At 38.6% G+C, this 19760-nt stretch overlaps 1 protein-coding gene across 1 annotated transcript in view; it reads left to right on the top strand.

Annotated features, from left to right (window-relative positions):
• Positions 1-19760, top strand: part of rnf213a (ring finger protein 213a) — a 194609-nt gene that overhangs the window by 10732 nt on the left and 164117 nt on the right. The window contains exons 4-17 of the mRNA NM_001353835.3: positions 1426-2063; positions 4892-4946; positions 6393-6529; positions 6609-6779; positions 6858-7060; positions 7142-7431; positions 9127-9386; positions 11413-11625; positions 11753-11945; positions 12046-12101; positions 12291-12450; positions 14575-14739; positions 14839-14937; positions 15363-15485. Coding sequence (NP_001340764.1) covers positions 1426-2063; positions 4892-4946; positions 6393-6529; positions 6609-6779; positions 6858-7060; positions 7142-7431; positions 9127-9386; positions 11413-11625; positions 11753-11945; positions 12046-12101; positions 12291-12450; positions 14575-14739; positions 14839-14937; positions 15363-15485 — 2763 coding nt within the window. The remainder of the gene's footprint in view (positions 1-1425; positions 2064-4891; positions 4947-6392; positions 6530-6608; positions 6780-6857; positions 7061-7141; positions 7432-9126; positions 9387-11412; positions 11626-11752; positions 11946-12045; positions 12102-12290; positions 12451-14574; positions 14740-14838; positions 14938-15362; positions 15486-19760) is intronic.

Here is a 19760-nt window from a genome sequence, read left to right as displayed (position 1 = left end):
TATAATGATATTTATTCATTGGGACAAACCCCTTGAGATGTACCATTTCATTTTTAAGGGGGTCCCACAAATTAATCACAATCACATAATAACAACTCAAGAAGACAAAACATAATTTACACAACATCCAAAAAACATGACATAACTTAAAAAAATTATAAATAAATAAAATAAAGTAAAAGAAAAATAACAAAAAAAAAGAAAAGAAGGGAGGAGGGGGGGGGGGGGTGGAGTAGTATAAATACAAACATATGTATATTTTAGGGGTGTCAAAATTAATTGTTTCTTCGGTGCACCGCGATGCAGACGCGGACAATTCAGTATCGGTTCAGTAATAATCATAACCGGTTATTATGTACTGACTTCATTTATCTCCTATGCGCTCTGTCGCGAGGGAGGTGAGCGCGAGTATTTACAACACTCGGCCACCTCAGGGCCGGCCCGGGGCATAGGCACCATAGGCCTATGCTAAGGGTGCTGTATATCCAGGGAGGCGCCAGAAATGAGCGCGGTTCAGTTGGTTTTGTTTTCGATATTCCTGACACACATTCAGTTATCAACGGCAATAACTCAAAAACCTCTTACCCTAAAAAGATCTAAAGTTTGTTTCCTACAAAAGGCAAAGCTGGTTATGTTTCACAGCTGTCTTTCTTTTTTTCGCTCAACATTACGAGCACTGCTCCGTTTAAGGCCTCCCAATATGTGTTTAGCCGGGTGAGCTCACGCTGAGAGGCGCTCTCAGTAAGGGACCGTCGGAAAAGTGCCTATTTTTTTCGCCTTTTTTATTTATTTTTTTTTTTTTTAGTTTTTCTGCTCCGCTCAGCTCAAGCTCTCCCTGTTGCAAGGGCTTAAGTGTGTGTGTGTGTGTGTGTGTTTGTTTGTTGCTGTCTATGTTTGTGTATGTGTTTGAATGAGAGACAGTGTGGTGCTGTGTGTCCGTGTGTTTATACAGACAGCTTGTTATAGCCTCCCCCCTAAAATATAATACTGTATATGGAAATCATCGTCGATGCACTGACATATCGAATTAAACCAAATCGAAGGCATGATAATCGTAACCGAACTGAACCGTGAGAGCAGTATTGGTTCACACCTCTAGTATATATATGTAGAAAAAACTATATACAGATCAGTAAATTAATCACCAAAAAAATAATAACATCCTCAGGAAAAATAAGTACAATCCAAAGTAAAATATAATAACAAAGTCTGCTTAAAGACCTTAAATGATGTAATGGATCGAATGTTCGCAGGTAATTTATTTCAATCTGATGGACCCTTAAACATAAAAGCTCTTTTACCCATAGATTTTTTTTATGAGGAACAAAAAAAAAAGTCTGAACAGAATGTCTAACTTGATAATTTACGGAAAAACATACAAAATATTGTTAATAATGCACATTTCTATTGATCCTGCTTCAACAGAAAAGAAAGAAGAGAAAAAAGGAAAAGAAGAAAAAATCTGGTGTTTCAGAAGGCCCCTCGTCACTGACCTCAGATCTCTCTGATATTTCTCTAACTGATAAAGAGAAAAAAATGGACACAGATCAGTCGTCTGACAGTGATTGCTCCAGCTGCATTGTAGAAGATACTCCCACACCAGCTGAACCATCCTCTCATCTGAGTCCACCAGAGAATGAAACTGCTGGGCCTGCACAGCTTAGCGCATCTGCTTTAACCACAGGTTCAAGCAAAGATGGCGAGGAGAGTATTGGAACGACTCAAAAGCCAGTCAGCGCCAGTGCTTCTAAAGCGCCATTGGGAGTAGATCAGCAAACTAAAGAGGAAAAAGTCAAATGTAAGGATGAAGGCCAAAAGAGTTTGTCCGCAAAAGCACAGCATACTCCTAATGCTAATGTAGACCAGAATGCAAACGTACAGAGCGACGCAAACATTGACAAAGACTCTCAGAATGTAGAACCGCAGAAGAGCTCTTCAGTGAAGACTAAGCCGAGTAAGTCAACTGTTGCTGACCCGAAGAAAACCGAATCTGAGAAACAAAAAAGTGGTGAAAGAGACAATGAAAATAGCACCCAGCCTGTCTCATCTCCCAAACTGAAAAGGTATGCCAAAACTTTTGATATAATTTGATAAATGTGACCCTGGGTCACAAAATAAATCATAAGTCTCAATTATGGGAAGCTGACATTCACTTATTATTTGAAAGCTGAATATATATTCTTTTAATTGACGCATGCAGGACAATATGGCCCGGTTTACACTGCCAGTTAAATGTGACCCAATTCTGATTTTTTACTTATACTGAATGTGACACAGTTCTATGATCGTGTAAACGCACAAAAAAACGACTGCATACATTCGGATATTCAGAGATCAGTTTCAGGCCTCCTTCCTATGTGGAAGTAAATCCGATATAATTCAGATATGTGACAATGCGACTATCATGTAAACAAGCAGATCGGATTTATTGAGGCATTCCGTTTTGTACGTCATTAAACTTGCGACAATGTGGTACTTCTCCGTGGTGTAATGACGTAGTAGGAATTGGTGTGTGGAGATGCCGAAACAGTAAACAACAACAACAGAGGAAATATGGAGGACGAAAGTGTTAAGTAGTTGACAGCAGAAGTTACCTGCCTTCTTGCCCTATGGGGAGAATAGTCAGTGGAGGACATCATATATAAACCATAGCTGCGGTGACTGCCCTTTCCCTTTTTCCTCATGTCCGCCTTAAATTCACTTTAAAGTTGGGCGAACTTAGCATATTTTGCAGAGCTACTGTAAAAGCAAGACAATTTCTTCCATCTGGGCTAGTGTTGCGCCTGGGGTGATTTTAGGATTTTCATTTTAGGGGGGCTCAGCTTCTTATAAGGTAAAAAAAAAAAATATATATACACAGTTGAAGTCAGAATTATTAGGCCCCCTGAAATATTAGCGCCCCTGTTTATTTTTTCCCCAATTTCTGTTTAATGGAGGGAAGATTGTTTCAGCACATTTCTAAGCATAATAGTTTTAAAAACTTATTTATAATACCTGATTTATTTTATCTTTGCCATGATGACAGTAAATAATATTTTACTACATATTTTTCAAGAAACTTCTATACAGCTTAAAGTGACATTTAAAGGCTTAACTAGGTTAATTAGGTTAACTAGGCAGGTTAGGGTAATTAGGCAAGTTATTACATATCAATGGTTTGTTCTGTAGACTGTCGAAAAAAAAATTAGCTTAAAGGCGCTAATAATTTTGTCCCAAAAATGGTTTTTAAAAAATTAAAAACTGCTTTTATTCTTGCCAAAATAAAACAAATAAGACTTTTTCCAGAAGAAAAAAATATTATCAGACATACTGTGAACATTTCCTTGCTCTGTTAAAAATCATTTGGGAAATATTTAAAAAAGAAAAAAAAATCTAAAGGGGGCTAATAATTCTGATTTCAATTGTATGTATATATATATATATATATATATATATATATATATATATATATATATATATATATATATATATATTTTTTTTTTTTTTTTTTTTTTTTTATGTATATATATATATATATATATATATATATATATATATATATAGCCTAATATCACGTAGTAATTATACATTGTAATTTAATCGTAATGCACTTAAAAATGAAGAATTTGATTAATATGGGTTGTATACTAGGATTCCACTGTATTACATTGACAGGCACAGCCATTTAAGTGCTGAATAAGCCAAATACTACAGTACTATACTACCTTACTGCTGTAAAAATCACTTTCTACATTCAAATGCATTTTTTGTTTCCATGTATTAAATAAATTAACTGCCACTTTTCTAATTAAATGACACACATATAAATATATATATATATATATATTTAAACTTACAGGATAATTCACATATTACACGATCTGAATGATAATAATAAATAAGTATTTTTTTAATACTAGACAACACTTGATGTTTCTATCTCTGTCAGTGACTCAGTGACAGTTAAAACGAGTACATTCTCTAAGTGGTTCTGTGCAAGACTGTATGGTATAGTTAATGCCACACAAACTGTAAAGTGTTTAATATTGGTTGTTAATTTTGAAATAAAAATAGCAAAATGTTCGTTAAGAGTGACATTTTTCGCTGGAGGAAACAGCTGTGATGATGAGTTGAACGGCGAGAAAACCTGACTGCTCCTCCGTGGCATTGGGATACATGCAGACAAGGTTATCTATATCAAAGAACTGCAAAGAAGCAGATATTATAACAATTTATCAATAAACACACACCTCGCCTCTCGCTGTGGATGGCTGTGGATGGCTGTGGTTTGGCTTGACGGGGATCAGCCAAATTCTGCCGCCGTTTTCTTATCAATTTTAAAGGGGACTGAGGCGATAATTTAGTGTACAGTTTATGAGCTAATTGCAAATTTTTTAGGAGGGCTAAGTAGAAATATAGGGGGCTACAGCCGACTTGTATGGCAAGTACATGAATCGGATAAAAAACGGGAAAAAAAAATCAGATATTGGCAACAAATGAGTTGGGCATCAAGTCCTGACAGTGTTAACGGGGCCTATTTGGCAGATATATGGCTATTTGAAATCTGCAATCTGAGGGTTAAAATAATTCTAAATATTGAGAAACCTTAAAAAGTTCTTTAAATACCATTCATAGCAATGCATACAGTAGTCAACATTTGAAGTGGATCTGAAAGGTTTTTAAAATTTGTCCTAAGACAAGAATGGGTTTCGTTGAATAGTTTTAGGACAACATTGATAAAATGTTTGGATCCACTTCAAATGTTGACTTCTGTGTTTACTGAACAAAATTTACAACATGTCTTCATAGTAAAGATACGTTTAATCTAATCATAATAAAATCAATATCTGCTTCTATTTTAGTTAGTTTTATAGTTAAGTAATACTTTATACATTCACTTTATAAATTACAGAAATCAGACTGAAGAATCACAGAAAATGGTGTTCGGCCCAAATAGTGCACCCAAGGTAAGCAGAAAATGCCTATGTTTATAAGATATATGTAAATGTATATATACATTTAAAGGGGTGGTCCACTATGATATCATATTTTAAACTTTGGTTTATGTGTATTGCAGCTGTGTGAGCATAAACAACATCTCTAAATGTAATATGCTAAAAGTTCAGTGCAAAGTGAGACGTTAGCTTTTACAGAGTTAGCTTAGCAAAGTTTGGGGACTACAAAAAATACATCCGGGTTAGTGAGATCACAAACGCATTAGGTTATGTGCATTCATCAAGCACATACATTCCGCACAGAGATGGGGCGTGGCCAGAGGTGCTGTAATGTTATAGCAGAGAAAGCTAAAATGCCAACCAAACACTGCTATTTCCACAGAGCTTCTTCTGTTTCTGTATTTGGGCTTCCAAAGGACACGACACAAAGAGAGAAGTGCTTACAGTTTCATTTTAATTATGTTCCAGAGAATTATAAAAATACATAGCTCTAGCATTTGACATAGGACAGCTTCCAGAACCTCTCCCAGTTCAGTGCTGGATTCGGCTAAAAACTCCTCAAAGAAGTAGCAGTTCCAACCATAATAGCAGGAGCTGTGGATTGTGACCCACAACCTGTAAATATTTTTATTTGTTAAAATTGATTTATGACAGTGGTGCTCAACCCCGTTCCTGGAGATCGACCTTCCTGCAAAGTTCAGCTCCAACCTTGATCAAACACACCTGAACCAATTAATTAAGGCCTGAACAGCACTTGATAATTACAGGCAGGTGTGTTTGATATGGCTTGCAACTAATATCAACAGGAAGGTCGATCTCCAGGAACAGGGTTGGTCACCCCTGATCTATGACATGCATTGTGTCTAGCGTTAATGGTATGTTGTAGCAAGGACGTAATACATTGCAAACATTATACATCTTAAATAACTAACTCGCAAAAGATATGTGAACGTTTCATATTACTTACACATGCTTATTCCGAACATATGTGAAAGACACTTGTCAGATAGAGAGCAGGGATGAGGTTCAGCTCTGTCCTCTTCATTTTCTGTCAGGCTCAAACTGATACGGCTAACAGCTACTTTGACTGACAGTATTTAAACAACAGAGGCGAAGTGCGTGCTTGTAGGGGTGTGACGATTTTCCTGTTGACTTGGAGCCGATCCGCAAATCACTGCACATTATGTTAGCTGACCAAGCAGAGCCTCTTGAGGGTGGGCTCGTTTTTATGTTAGCTGAGTAGCAGTATACAATCAAAGTAAGGATTATAGATTTTTTTTTTACAATTGAAGCATGAGCACTCACTGCTTTGCATCTTATAAACACAACCAAGCCTTAAAAATACACTCTGGACCACTGCTTTAAGACACTTGATTCATATGTTGGTTTATGCATTGGCCAGACCAATATTTGAAATTACAAACGTGGTAAAATGAATGAAACAAATTTTGCCTTTAGAAAAACCGTGGTTCAAGTGCAGATTCAGCGATGAAAGTTGAGAAGAAGCCCGCTGGCGGGAAAAAAGACTCTTCTGCTGACCAGAAAAGCAAGGAAAGCGAGGATACTGAAAGTCAATGTGTTACACTTCCAAAAAGGTATGCTGAATCTTTTGATGATGTGCTTTTTTCACATGTTTTTTCTCCTGTTTTTCTAATTAATATTTTTAAATTGCAGAAATACACGATCAACTCAACATATAAGTTCCAGTGACAGACTCACCATTTACTTTCATGCAGTCCTCTCCAAAGACTTCAAGTTTAACCCAGAAGAGGATTTGATTTTTATAAGGGCCGGTGGTCCCATTGGAAACTGGGAAGAAAATTTGGTCGAACTCTCTGTGTCACGGTTAGTAAAGTCTGCACCAGTTATTGCTTATTCATCACTCTATCCAGATTTTCTCTCATGAGGATAGTCTCATTTCAGGGATCTTAAAGAGCACGGATTTCTTGTTGAAGGGAAGTTTATATGCAGAAAAATAGATGCTGAAGCTGTGTCCATCCCCTACAAGTATGTTGTGTATAAACAAAAGAAAAATAAGTATGATTATGAATACATCTACAAGCTGGATGCAGAAGTACCCACAAACAGATGTCTGTTTATCAAGTCACATCTTCTGAATGATGAAGGTAGAGCTCCTCAGAACTCTGTATTCAACTTATAATTTAGTTAAAAAAAAAAAAAACTAATGTTGTTTATTTGTTTTGCAGGAGAATGGCATCAGTACGATGACATCATCTGTGCACAACCAGCTAAAAACATGTTTGAATGGGTTAAGAAAACAATATGGTCTGATGAAAAGAAAAATGTACTTCAGGGAAGAAAAATCGCTGGTACAATCATGCTGGAAACTATCTTTGACCTCCTAAGAAGCTGGAGCAAAATCAACCTCAACAACTTCTTCAGTCAACTCCGGCAGTTTTATGAGATCTACAGAAACCCTTTTGTATTTGAAAAGAAACAAACGAAATGGTACCAACTCGATTATGATGAAAAGGATGTAAGTAAGCCAATTAGATGTCAGCATATACTGCAAAAAAAGTCTTTAAATTGGTTATTGTTCGATCTTTGGAATTACGCACCAATCAAACGTTGTCTCAAAATGGTTTTATGAACATAATAATTGTTACTGAGTAACATTTAAAAATAATGGTCCATAGGTTAATGTTAAGTGATGGATTTACAAACTTGAACTGTCCTGTACAGTATCAGCATTTATTCATAATGGTTCAACATTTTTCTAATGCATTTTTAAATTTCAAAGTTGTGCTTGTTTAGTTGATGATAAATTACATCCAGGAGGTTGTTTTTCACAGAATAAAGCCCAACAGTCTGTATAAGACCAAAGCACTTTATTCTGTTAAAACAAGTGTCAAATTATGTTAGTTGTTAGTTGTTAGTTTTTGCTCTATTGACTTCCATTATAATGACTTTTTGATTGGAAAGCCATGAAACCATGTAGTCATGCATTCTTTATTGTTGGTGGTTTTCTCTGTTCGGAAGATGTACAGTTTGGAATTTTTACGGTTGATCATCTGTTGAAGTGCAAAAAAAGTTTTTTTTTTTAATATGGAGTATAGTTTGTGTGTGTGTGAGAGAGAGAGAGAAAGAGGGAGAGTGAGTGAGAGAGACCTTTGCACACTTATCAAAATAAGCAGCTCAGCTCTCAGAACATGGTAAACATTCATTCATTCATTTTATTTTCAGCTTAATCCTTTTATTAATCTGGGTTCACCACAGCGGAATGAACCACCAACTTATACAGCATATGTTTTATGCAGTGGACCAACTTCCAACTGCAGCCTATCTCTGGGAAACATCCATACACACTCATACACTACGGACAGTTTAGCCTACCCAATTCACCTGTACCGCATGTCTTTGGACTGTGGGGCACCCAGAGAAAACCTACGTGAACTCGGGGAGAACATGCAAACTCTATACAGAAACGCCAAGTTACCCAGCCGAGGCTCGAACCAGCGACCTTCTTACTACCTACCTACTATTTACTGCACCACTGCATCGCTACAGTAAAGATAGTTAGTTTATTTATGCACACACACATTTTTGTTTTTGGTCACAGGCCTATCTAAAGGGTTAATGGTGCTAAATTATAATCAACAGTACAAATGGTGGATTGTACCTCTTCCCAATAGACAAATTACCGATTTGTAAACATACAGGATGCGCGCGCAGCGAGGTGGCAGAAAAAAAACGACAGCGCTAGCATTTACAGCGAGGGAATGACATCTGATGCGGTACAGAGTTTGTTGCATTCGTCTGACAGGTCCATTTGTGATAGCAACCTCCCAATGGATATTGGATAAGACGAAAGGGCCAAGCATTCAGCCCCAAATACACAACTATCTCATTGAAACTCCACGTGATTTTACTAGAGAGAAGTTAAAGGCCTACAATTCTTTTGATGCCAACAATTTTGTTCTGTGTGGTTATGTGCAAGAAATAATGTGTGATGTCATGTGTGACGTAGGTTGGTAAATTCCCAATAGGGAAAACCACCAACAAGCATGATTATATGATGTACAGTAATGGCTTTTCGATAAAAAAAATGTTGGTATAATGGAAGTCACTGGGGCCAAAACAGCCTCCAACATAACGAAAGGGTAGTACATTTGAACAATACACAGGGGTTAAAGGCAAAGCTGAAAAATAAAGTCAATTTTCATCCTGGTAGGTCCGCGAGCTCCTCAAGAACTTCATGCTGATGCACGTGACTCCAGAGCTACAGAAGGACAGCAACGAAAAGAGTAAATTCATCCAGGAGCCACTGAAAGCTGGTCTCATTATGCTGTATGTGTGGAAACAATATGATTTAAAATTAGACTACGGTACTCTTTCTCGTCTCTGCACTGCTGTCTGCCTGCCAAATTTACCTAAGGATGAATTCCTGTCTCTCTGGACTGACATAACCGAATCATTCTCTGTGATAAATAGGTGAGTACTGTTATCTTAGTTATATGGTAAATGATACTCAAGGGTTGGACAATGAAACTGAAACACTGGCTAATTTAGTGTTGGAGGTTTCAAGGTTAAATTTGACCTGCCTGGGGGCCAATCTTCATTGATTCCACCAGATCAGCACGTTCCACCAGTAAGAGCAGTGTGAAGGTTGTTTAAAAAATATTGCAATGCACACAACATGATGAGTGACATATCAGAGTTCAAAAGAGGACAAAGTGTTGGTGTGCATCTTGCTGGTGCATCTGTGACCCAGACAGCAAGTCTTTGTGATGTATCAAAAGTGGCTCCTGTTATCCAGGATAATGTCAGCATAGTACCAAGATGGATGAACCACATCCTACAAAAGTAACTGTGCACGTAAGAGGAAGCTACCTAAGAAAACTGTTTGTCGGGAGCTCCACAGGGTCAAAATACACTGGACACTCATGCAAATGCCAAATGTTGATTTCAGTAGTGCCCGCAGAGAAAATCTTGGGCTGTGGACAATGTGTAACGTGTTGTTCTCTGATGAGTCCACCTTCACTTTCTTTCCCACATTTGGGAGAGTTACGGTGTGGAGAAGCCCCAAATAAGAGTACCACCCAGACTATTGCATGCAGAGTGAAGTGCAGTTGCATGCAGTGATGGTTTAGGCTGCAAAATCATTGCATTCTCTAGGCCCAATACTTGTGCTAGATGTGCGCGTCACTGCCAAGGACAATAAAACTATTCTGGAGGACCATGTGCACCTAATGGTTCAAACATTGTATCCTGAAGGCGTCGTGTGTATCAGGATGATAATGCACCAATACACACAGCAAGTCTGGTGACAGATGGTTTGATAAACATCAAAATGAAGTTGAATCTCCCATGACCTGCACACTCACCAGACATAAATGTTATTAAGCCACTTTGTGGTGTTTTGGAGCAGGGCCGGAGTGGGACTCTTTTTCAGCCCTTGAGTTTCAAGCCTTAGACCGGCCCACCTCAGTTCACCACTGACTATATTAAAATATGGTCATTTCTATTTCAGTTTCTAATTACATTATCACGTCTTTTAAAAAAAAAAAAAAACTGCTGTTTTAGAACTTTAAATGTTCAACAACCCTAACAGTATTATATGTCTTAACAATAAAAATGAAAAAAAAAAACGTTACTCAGACGAGGACCGAACTCGGGATGGCGGCGTCACAACCTAACGTGCTAACCACTGTAAAACAACAGCTGTGCATTGAATGGTGACTTATCTAGTTATATCATCATTAACCTGTAGGCTGCATCTTGCTCACGAGGCTACGAGAAAATAGATAAAAAGAGCAGAGCTGCAGTAAAATAATGAATAAGAAGGCTGTGGTCAAGTAAATAAATAAATTATTTTTAAAAAGTGTGACTGCTGAGAGCGACAGACCCTGGAGCTAGGGACACCGGCCCTCACGGCCAAAAAACAGACCGGCCCACCGGGAATTCTCCCGGTCCTCCCGATTAGCCTATCCGAGCCTGTTTTGGAGGAGCGAGTCAGGAAACGTTTTCTTTAAACCAGTATCCCACAGTGACCTGGTTACTATTCTGCAAGAAGAATAGTATTCTGGCTCAAAATCCCTCTGGCCACTGTGCAGGACTTGTATATGTCATTCCTAAAATTAATTGATGCTGTGTTGGCTGCAAAAAGAGATCCTACACCAAACTAATGAATTATTGTGGTTTACAAAACCAGACGTTTAAGCTTCAATGCCCAATCCCTGTAGATCTCAGTAGAACGTGTCACATCTGCACCACAGCACATGAAATGGAGACCGTAATAAATGCACTGGATAAATTGGAACAATGGTGTGTGTTATGTTTGATTAGCTTGGATAGTAAACAAAAACAAATGTATTCTTTAAGCATCTATTTTTAAATGAATATAGGTTTTGGTGATTAAAAAAAAAAAAGTTATATTTAAACCTATTCACAGTGTACTGTAAAAGTCCATTGTTTGTGAGAAATATCAGACTCTGAAAAACTCTCTTTTCATCTTCAGTTTTTCTGACATGGTGGAGGCGCTAATTAGCAAACTGAAAGCAGAGAACATGCCCAGATGGATCATTGTAATTCCTCTACTGCACCTTCTCAAAGGCACTTCCAAACCATTTGAGCAAGTGATTACTAAGGTCAACTCAAAATATGAGCAGAGCTGGGCTGGACTGCAAGGACTCCGATCTAATATACTTTCCCCTGGACCTCAGGAACGCAGGTATCAAGTTATTCAAGTGTTTTTTTTCTTCTGATTTTAAAACACATTTGAACCCATTTATCTTGTGCTGGCAAAATGTTTTGTGATTTCTGACATCATCGTCAAATACCGCTGTTCACTGTTTAAGGGCGATGCTGAATCTCATGAAGACTTACGGACATTTAGTGGAGGTAGACAGACTGCTGATTCGTTCTTGGATGTATCTGATGCCTTTAGATGATTTGGTCGAGTGTGGCTCCATTTTCCCCGTGGAACTCTTGGACATCCTCCAGCTTTTCACCATGAAATGCCCTAATAATATAAGCTTTACCTCTTCCGAAGTAAGTGTCTTCTCATCATAAGAAATAACCATATATTATGTACAAACCAGAACAGTAGCCGCCAAACTGTTCATAATTGATTCTTTTCATTTGTTTTCAGAGTACAGCTGAGGCTCTGGCACACATTCAAAGTCAATTACTCCAACATAGATACAGGTAAAGTTCTTCTACTGAAACTGACAACAATTCAATTATTATTTAAAAAATAATCCACCTCTTAAAATGGTCGATGTTGGCTGTTGATGGTGATGAAATTTTGTCCACTTGATTTAACGTAAAGATATGATTCTCAAATAGATCACTCTTATCATAATCATCGTTAACTGACTTTTATTCCTCTTGTAGCTGTCCAGATGTGGATTATGGCATCCAGTGCATACAAGCAGCTTGCAAGCTTCTAGAGAAAATCTGCAGTCTTGTTCGTTACTTTGGGCACAGTCAAAATTTCACTGATATCCCTGTTGCTTGCATGAACCTAGTGGCCTCTGTGTCAGGATTTGCTCAGGTACTCCATTTTGATGTTGTATTATCTTTGTTTTAAAGGGGGCCTATTAAGCAAAAATCACTTTTATATGGAGTTTAAACCCAGTTGTGTGGCAACGGTGTGTGAATGTAGCTTCAAATAGTTCACTTATTATTCTATTTTTTTTAATCACGCTTGATAAAAACAGTCTGCAGAAACATTTTGATTGACATTTTCCCTTTGTACATGTCATCAGAGGGGAAAAGCCCCACCCATAAGTGACAATCGTTCCCTCGTTAGCATAAACAGCCCTAAGTGAGAAGCAGCCGTCTGCTATTAGAGTTTTCACGTGTTGAAGATAAAGTCAGTGACTAAGGGCCCTATCATACACCCGGCGCAGTGTGGCGCAAGACGCAGCGCAATAGTCTTTTAGGAGTTTCAGCTTGGTGCAAGAGTTGTTTTGAGGCATTGTGCTACACTGTTTAAATAGCAAATGCATTAGCGCTCATTTGTGCGCTCATAGGCGTTCTGGTCTAAAAAGGGAGGCGTTGTGAGGCGGACTGCTGGCGCGTCGCTATTTTGAGAAACTATAATAGATTTTTCATTAGACCAAAACTAACCCGGTCTAAACTCCGGCGCAGAGTTGCGCCTCGCTTACGCACTGCTTAAAACACACAAGAGATCAATAGGCAAATATCTTTACATATGAAAAAATGTAAATATTAAGGATATATATATATAGGATATAATAAGAATAGATATAGGATATAAATATAAAGGATTAAAATATTACAAAACATATTATTTTCTAGTCTAAATAAATATGAAAAATCACTGCTTTTATGTCTTCTTCATCTCGGGAGGCTTTTTCAGTTCATTCATAACAAGTATATATAAATATACTTTTGTATAATGTTATTATTATTAGCAGTATTATTTATTATATCCATATTTATATTTGTTTGTTCCAGGTTTTAGACCATATGGGGCTTGGCAGGTGTATTTGGAAACAACTCCGTATTTTGACCACACTTGGTCATTATTGTTCATTTATTCGTTTGCTAGAAATTAGAACTGAATTTAGAAATAGTTTTGAAACAAATCTTTGCGCTTAACAAACAAAAGTATTTATTTATAGACTAATTGATGTCTGTGCGTAAAGGTTTCCCTATCCAAGAGCGAATGTGAAAGTAGTTCCATTATCTCTCATTCTCACGCAGTAGATGCTCTGTTTAACAGTTTTCTGTTAAAAAACTGTCAACTGTTAACTGTTTGCTTGTGAAATGCTCATTTTTTCCACTTAGACTTACTTTGCGTCCTGTAAATAGCGAATGCGCTCTTGGCGCGACGCAGCTGGCTCTTAAAGGGAATGGGAGATGAGACTCTAATTGGTTTATTCTCAAAACACTCCTATAACTCATTAAGAAAATAAACTCAACCCTTTTAGATCATGCGCCACGGCGCAAGGCAGATTTCCCATCCTTAAATTAGCAAAAACGCGTTCTGACATGCCCTGAAAGCGTTTGCGCCCTGCATTTTGCGCTCTGCACATGGACCGTCAAAATAGAGCCCTAAGAGGATAAGAAATGTGGAGTTTTAGGATGCACAAATAAACACTGTAGTCTCCTTGGATTTCTTTCTTCTGAGACAACTCTTTTCACATTAGTAGTTTTTCACAGAGATAACGCTAGTCCTGTTTTTAATCTGCTGCTATGCTGATGCACAAACATTTGTAGTTCCCCCCTTTTTAAAAACAGCACAGTCTCATTTAAATTTAAAGCAGCAGTCACAAAACTAAAGGCCCTCTAAAGGGGCAGTTTCAAAGAGTTGTGAAAATTATTTGTGTGGTATTTTGAGCCGAAACTTCACATACACTCTCTGGGGCAGAGGTGTCCAAACTCGGTCCGGTGTCCTGCATAGTTTAACTCGAACTTGCTTTAACACACCTGCCAGAAAGTTTGATTACGGTTGGAGCTAAACTCTCCAGGACACCGGCCTTCCAGGACTGGGTTGGGACACACGTGATCTAGGGGAACACCAGAGACTTATTTTACATCTTGTAGAAAGGGACATAGTAGGTCCCCTTTAAATTTCTTAAAGACAGTATGCAAAAGACAGATAAGATGTAAAATTGCTTCAGTATGTACGTTTTTTTTCAACCCTAAGACAAAACAAGAAGCTGACACATTTGCTGAGAAGACTCTTGTGCTTCTCAATGACACCAAGCAAACTGTCAGAGCGTGGATGCGTCAAACTTTTAAAGGCAGACTTTTAAACAGTCATCTGTTTTCAAGTCATCTGACGGGTACCAGCTTCAGTACGGAGACTGAGGTAAGTAGAAAAACACATTTTATACATACTACACAGTCCAAAAAGTCTAAAATTGAACAAAAATATAATTAATATATTATATTAATGTTTTGTTTTTAGGTTTGGAATAACATTATTGCCATTGATTTCGTGTGTAAGGACTTCATTAAAGAATGGAGAGACACATTTACAACAGACTTTGAGGGAAAATATCAACAGGTATTAATAGCACAATTCCAGAAAATCATGTTATTGATCACTCACCTTCATGTTGTTTCAATCATTCCAGACCTTCGTTCATTTTTAAATACAAGTAAAGATATTCTGAATGAAATGTTTAAGGGGACTAATGGTATTGACTGTTGATTGTTTTATTCTAGCCAAAATAATTCTGGACTTTCTCCAGAAGACAAAAAAAAAATATATAGGAAATACTGTGAAAAGTTCCCTGCTCTGTTAAACGTCATTTGGGAAAGATTTGAAAAAGAAAAATAATTAACAGGATGGCTAATAATTTTGACTTCAACTATATATGAACACGTAATTTTGAGTTATATTGATAGTATAATTATTTATGTTACAATGTTTTTGATGACATATATCTTCTGTATTGGTAAACAAACTGTTTCTTTTACTCTACTTAGGAAGATCATCTAGACCAGATCGAGGCTTATTGCTCAAATATTGAGAAACTTAAAGTCTCCCAGCCTTATTTGGTGAATAGTGTAGAGAAGTGTGCTCTCCAAGCTGTTAGCACGATATGCCAGGTAAGAGTCTTTCCATTACTACATACCAACATTTCAGTTTTCAGCACAATAAAATCACACGGTTCTACAGGGTGGGCCATTTATATAGATACACCTTAATAAACTTATTGGGAATTTCACAAGAAAAACAATGGTGTGCTTAGTTTTAGTAAAGTTTTAATGAAGTTTACGGCCCTTTGGTCGCTGGGAAGAAGGAGGCGGAGAACCGATGCAGTTTTTAAATTATTTATTTATAACATGAACGGCAGCTCCTCACGGAGACTGCCGTCTAAACCAAAACAAACGGACGGCAGCTCAAACTGAAAACAAAAGTAAAACAATATGCCCGGGCCAGGACCTCTCTCGGCTTCCTCTGCCATCGTTCCTCCTCTTATAGTCCAGAGCTCCTTCCATGGGATTCGAGGCCGGTGCGCACCGCAGGTGCATCCACTTACGTCACAGCATCCGCGAGACCTATATGAGACGGGCCGAGAGAAAAGGAGATGGAAAAGGAAAAAGGACAGAGTAGACCGAGAAAGGGGAGAGAGGAAAAAGTTAAAAAAAAAAAAAAAGGGGTTCGGTTCTCCAGACACGCTGCCACTCGGTCCTCCACCAGCTGAGAGATGCGACGACGTGTTGGGAGCCCTGTGGAGGAATCTATCCACCCGTCCGTCTTCTGGTGTCCGGCGGCGGTTCACCTGGCTGGCTGGCGGCATCTCTGGTCTCCTGCTCCGCTCCCGCTTCGGTGGACGGATGCAGGCTACGGTATCATGGCGGATCGCGGTGACTTCCCCGGGTTCTGTGGGATGGCTCCCTTCAACACTTTCCCTTCCGGTGGTGAGCCCCGCGTCCCCTGCTCCTCCCCATGCTGGGAGACGGCAGCAGGCAGATCCTTTCCTCGCCAGCCTCAGGCCGCCTCAGCACTCTGGGCAGACGAACGGGTTTCTCCCCCACTCGGGTTAACTCCCGAACACTCGCCTCCCTCTCAGCGGTGAGGGCAACTGGGCAACGTGTCCCTCCTTCTCCCGGGTTTCGGCACCACTGTAATGAAGTTTACGGCCCTTTGGCCGCTGGGAAGAAGGAGGCGGAAAACCGACGCAGGTTTAAATTATTTATTTATAACATGAACGGCAGCTCCTCACGGAGACTGCCGTCTAAACCAAAACAAACGGACGGCAGCTCAAACTGAAAACAAAAGTAAAACAATATGTCCAGGCCCAGTCCTCTCTCTGCTTTTTCTGCCACCTTTCCTCCTTTTATAGTCCAGAGCTCCTTCCGTGGGATTCGAGGCCGGTGCGCACCGCTGGAGCATCCACTTACACGGCGGCCTCATTCCGTTCCCACAGCTCTCGGCCACGCCCCCTCACCACAGTAACTTTATTCTTTCATGAATTACAGTATTTACAAGCCCCCTCACATATACTAATGTGCCACAAACATGACATCAATATCACCAGCCATTCCCATTTTATTAAGGTGTATCCATATAAATGGCCCACCCTGTAGTTACCAATTTAAAATACTATTGTATCGATTTTAATATTGTTTAATGTCATATTTTCAACCTGCTTGGCAGCTCTTTTATTTCTCCACTAAATGCCAGTGTAATATACATGGATCATTTTTCAAACTATATTTGTTTACCTGGGCAAAAGGCGTATGATTCTTAAACTGAGCTTGTTTCCATAGATTTCCATTGATTTTACATATTAAAGTGCTATATTTATGGCAAAATCAATTGAACACTACAAAAATGATTGAAAGTTACTAATAAAATGAGAAACAAAGAAACACAATATTTGTTAAAGAACAAGTGGGAGGTTATTTGCACTTTAAACAAAAATATACTTACATTTTTAAGTATATGTACACACAAATAACAATCATTCATTCATACGTTTTCCTTCAGCTTAGTCCTTTATTTATCAGAGGTCGCCCCAGCCTAATGAACCGCCAACTATTCCAGCATATGTTTTACACAGCGGATGCCCTAATAGATGCAACTCAAAACTGGGAAAACACGAATAACATGTTTTATTTTTTATAAAGGTTGTTTGTCAGCCTTCATCTGAGATTTCTTCAATAGTGCAGTAGGGAAATGAGATGGAATCCATTTTGTCAGCCCTAAACATAAAGTGCGATAGACTTTCCTGAAGCATGGAAGTGGTCTTAAAATCTGTAACAGATAGATGAGGCCCTGAAGTAGGTGCAGAATCTACTTAAATTTATGAAGCACAAAGATGAAAGCACCTTGATTCAAAGTGGTTTGCTTGTAGCTACATTACCTTTTTGCAGCAGTGTATATCCTCTCCCTCTCTGGGCCAGTGTCTTGGACACAGCAAAGGCAGCACAGAAACCGAACCTGAAGCAGCATATTTATTCAAAAACTATATATATTTTAAGCAGACAAAGACCTGCTTCAAGACCACCCTAACCTAGCTGTGTAAAAATGATTAACATGCTAAATAGAGACTTAGAACTTGGTGTTTCTGGTGTTTTCTTCTCTTTCTCTAGTTAGATATTATAAACCTTGTATTTATGTTGCTCTCACACTCTGAATTGTTTTAGAATTTGTCAGATTTTTTTCCCTTTAGTTTGGTTCCATTGGCCTAATGCAAACACAGTACCTGCACTCAAAAACATCAAAACAATCCTGGTCTTGAGTACCTGAATTTGTCTCATTCTGACTCAATGAACCAGCCTTTATTGCAGTTTATGATACGTTTTGCATGCAGAATAGTAGTTTTTTGTTTTTCAAATGCCTTAGAATAAGTCATGGGTTAAACCTAGGGATGTAACGGTATTGTAAATACCGTCATACCGCAATATTAATTTTTTTCGATATTACCGAAGTCGCATGACTCGGTAAAACTATAGGTCTTCTGAGAAAATTTGCTCAGGCGAATGAAGCGAACGGGAGGTAGCTTAAACTACATTTCCCATCAGCCCAGGCGTGGCCATAATCCTTTGCGGTCTGCTGTTGCTACAGATCCAGTAATGCGGAAATGGAGTGTGCTGCTAGTAGCGGAGATGAAAAAAAGATGGAAATGATCGAACCTAAAGCGGGTGTTGTCGCCGCGCGCGTGCTGAATAGCAGTGTTGTCGCGCGTTCTGATCAGCTGTGTTGTCGCGAGCGTATTGTAAAGTGCCGAGGGGGGGTTGAGCGCGCATTCTCAAGAGCGGTGTTGTCTACTGAAGGGCTGGACGGAGGTTGTGTCGCGTCGCGGGGGTACTTTTGATCGATTTGGAAGGGCATTTTCTATCCAAGACTAAAAAGGGCATGTGCACTGCACTGCACAGGTTGAGCCCTATGTGTGCACGTGCCTGCAAGTTGGGGAATACGTCTAATAACAGTCATGGGGACTGCAGAAACACAGCACACTGTTCAGATTGATGCAGACATTGACTTGTACCGCAAAGAGACCTCTATCTCACTCATGGTTTGTCCTCTCAAGTGGGGGAAAGACAATGCACAACGTTACCCACTGCTGTCAACATGGGCCAAGTCATATCTCTGTCCCAGAATCCTCAGTCCCAAATGAGAGGGTTTTTTTCTGTTGCAGGGGACATTGTAAATGCCCAGAGATACCAGCTTTTACCAGATTATAGTTATATGATAATTTTCCTTTAAACCCATCTCTATCTAAGTGAGTGAGTGAGTGATTAAATGTTGAATGTAATGAGTTTTCAACAATACTAAATTGAAACTTTATTTTTTTACATGGCTTAATAATTTTTTGTTATTAAAATTGAAGTTCCTGTTTCAAAGCTTACAGATAGATGGCTAATTTGTATGTCATTGACACTTTTGGCACTTTTTTGGAGTATTTTCATAAGTTTTGTTTTTTCCTGTAAATGATTCAATAAATACCGTACCGTGACATTCATACCGAGGTATTACCGTACCGTGAAATTCTGATACCGTTACATCCCTAGTTAAACCACAGATTTTCTAAGCCATATTGAGATTAAAATCTGTGTATTAGTCACTATTTGAGAAAGTGTAATTACTAACATGGATTTCACAGGGCACCTCAGCCAATCATGTAACAGAGCTAATATCAGTGGCCGGCATTTAGAGTTCACAGACCTAGCAGACATGGCAATACCTGCCTTTTATAGAAAAAAGTTTTTTTTTTTTATCACATCAAAAAAAAATGTTTAAAGATTTTTGTTTTGAATTAGAGCTCATTTAGCACAAAACTTTTACCTTTCTCTAGTGTGTGTTGTGTATGTTGTGTTTATTTCCTAAATAGTTATTGTCTGACACTTGAATGGCATTTTCTTTGTCAAAAT

This window comes from Danio rerio, chromosome 3 (assembly GCF_052040795.2).
Source record: "Danio rerio strain M-AB ecotype USA chromosome 3, GRCz13ab, whole genome shotgun sequence".
NCBI lineage: Eukaryota > Metazoa > Chordata > Actinopteri > Cypriniformes > Danionidae > Danio > Danio rerio.
The sequence above is the reverse complement of the archived record's forward strand: the minus strand, read 5'-3'. Positions and strand labels throughout refer to the sequence as shown.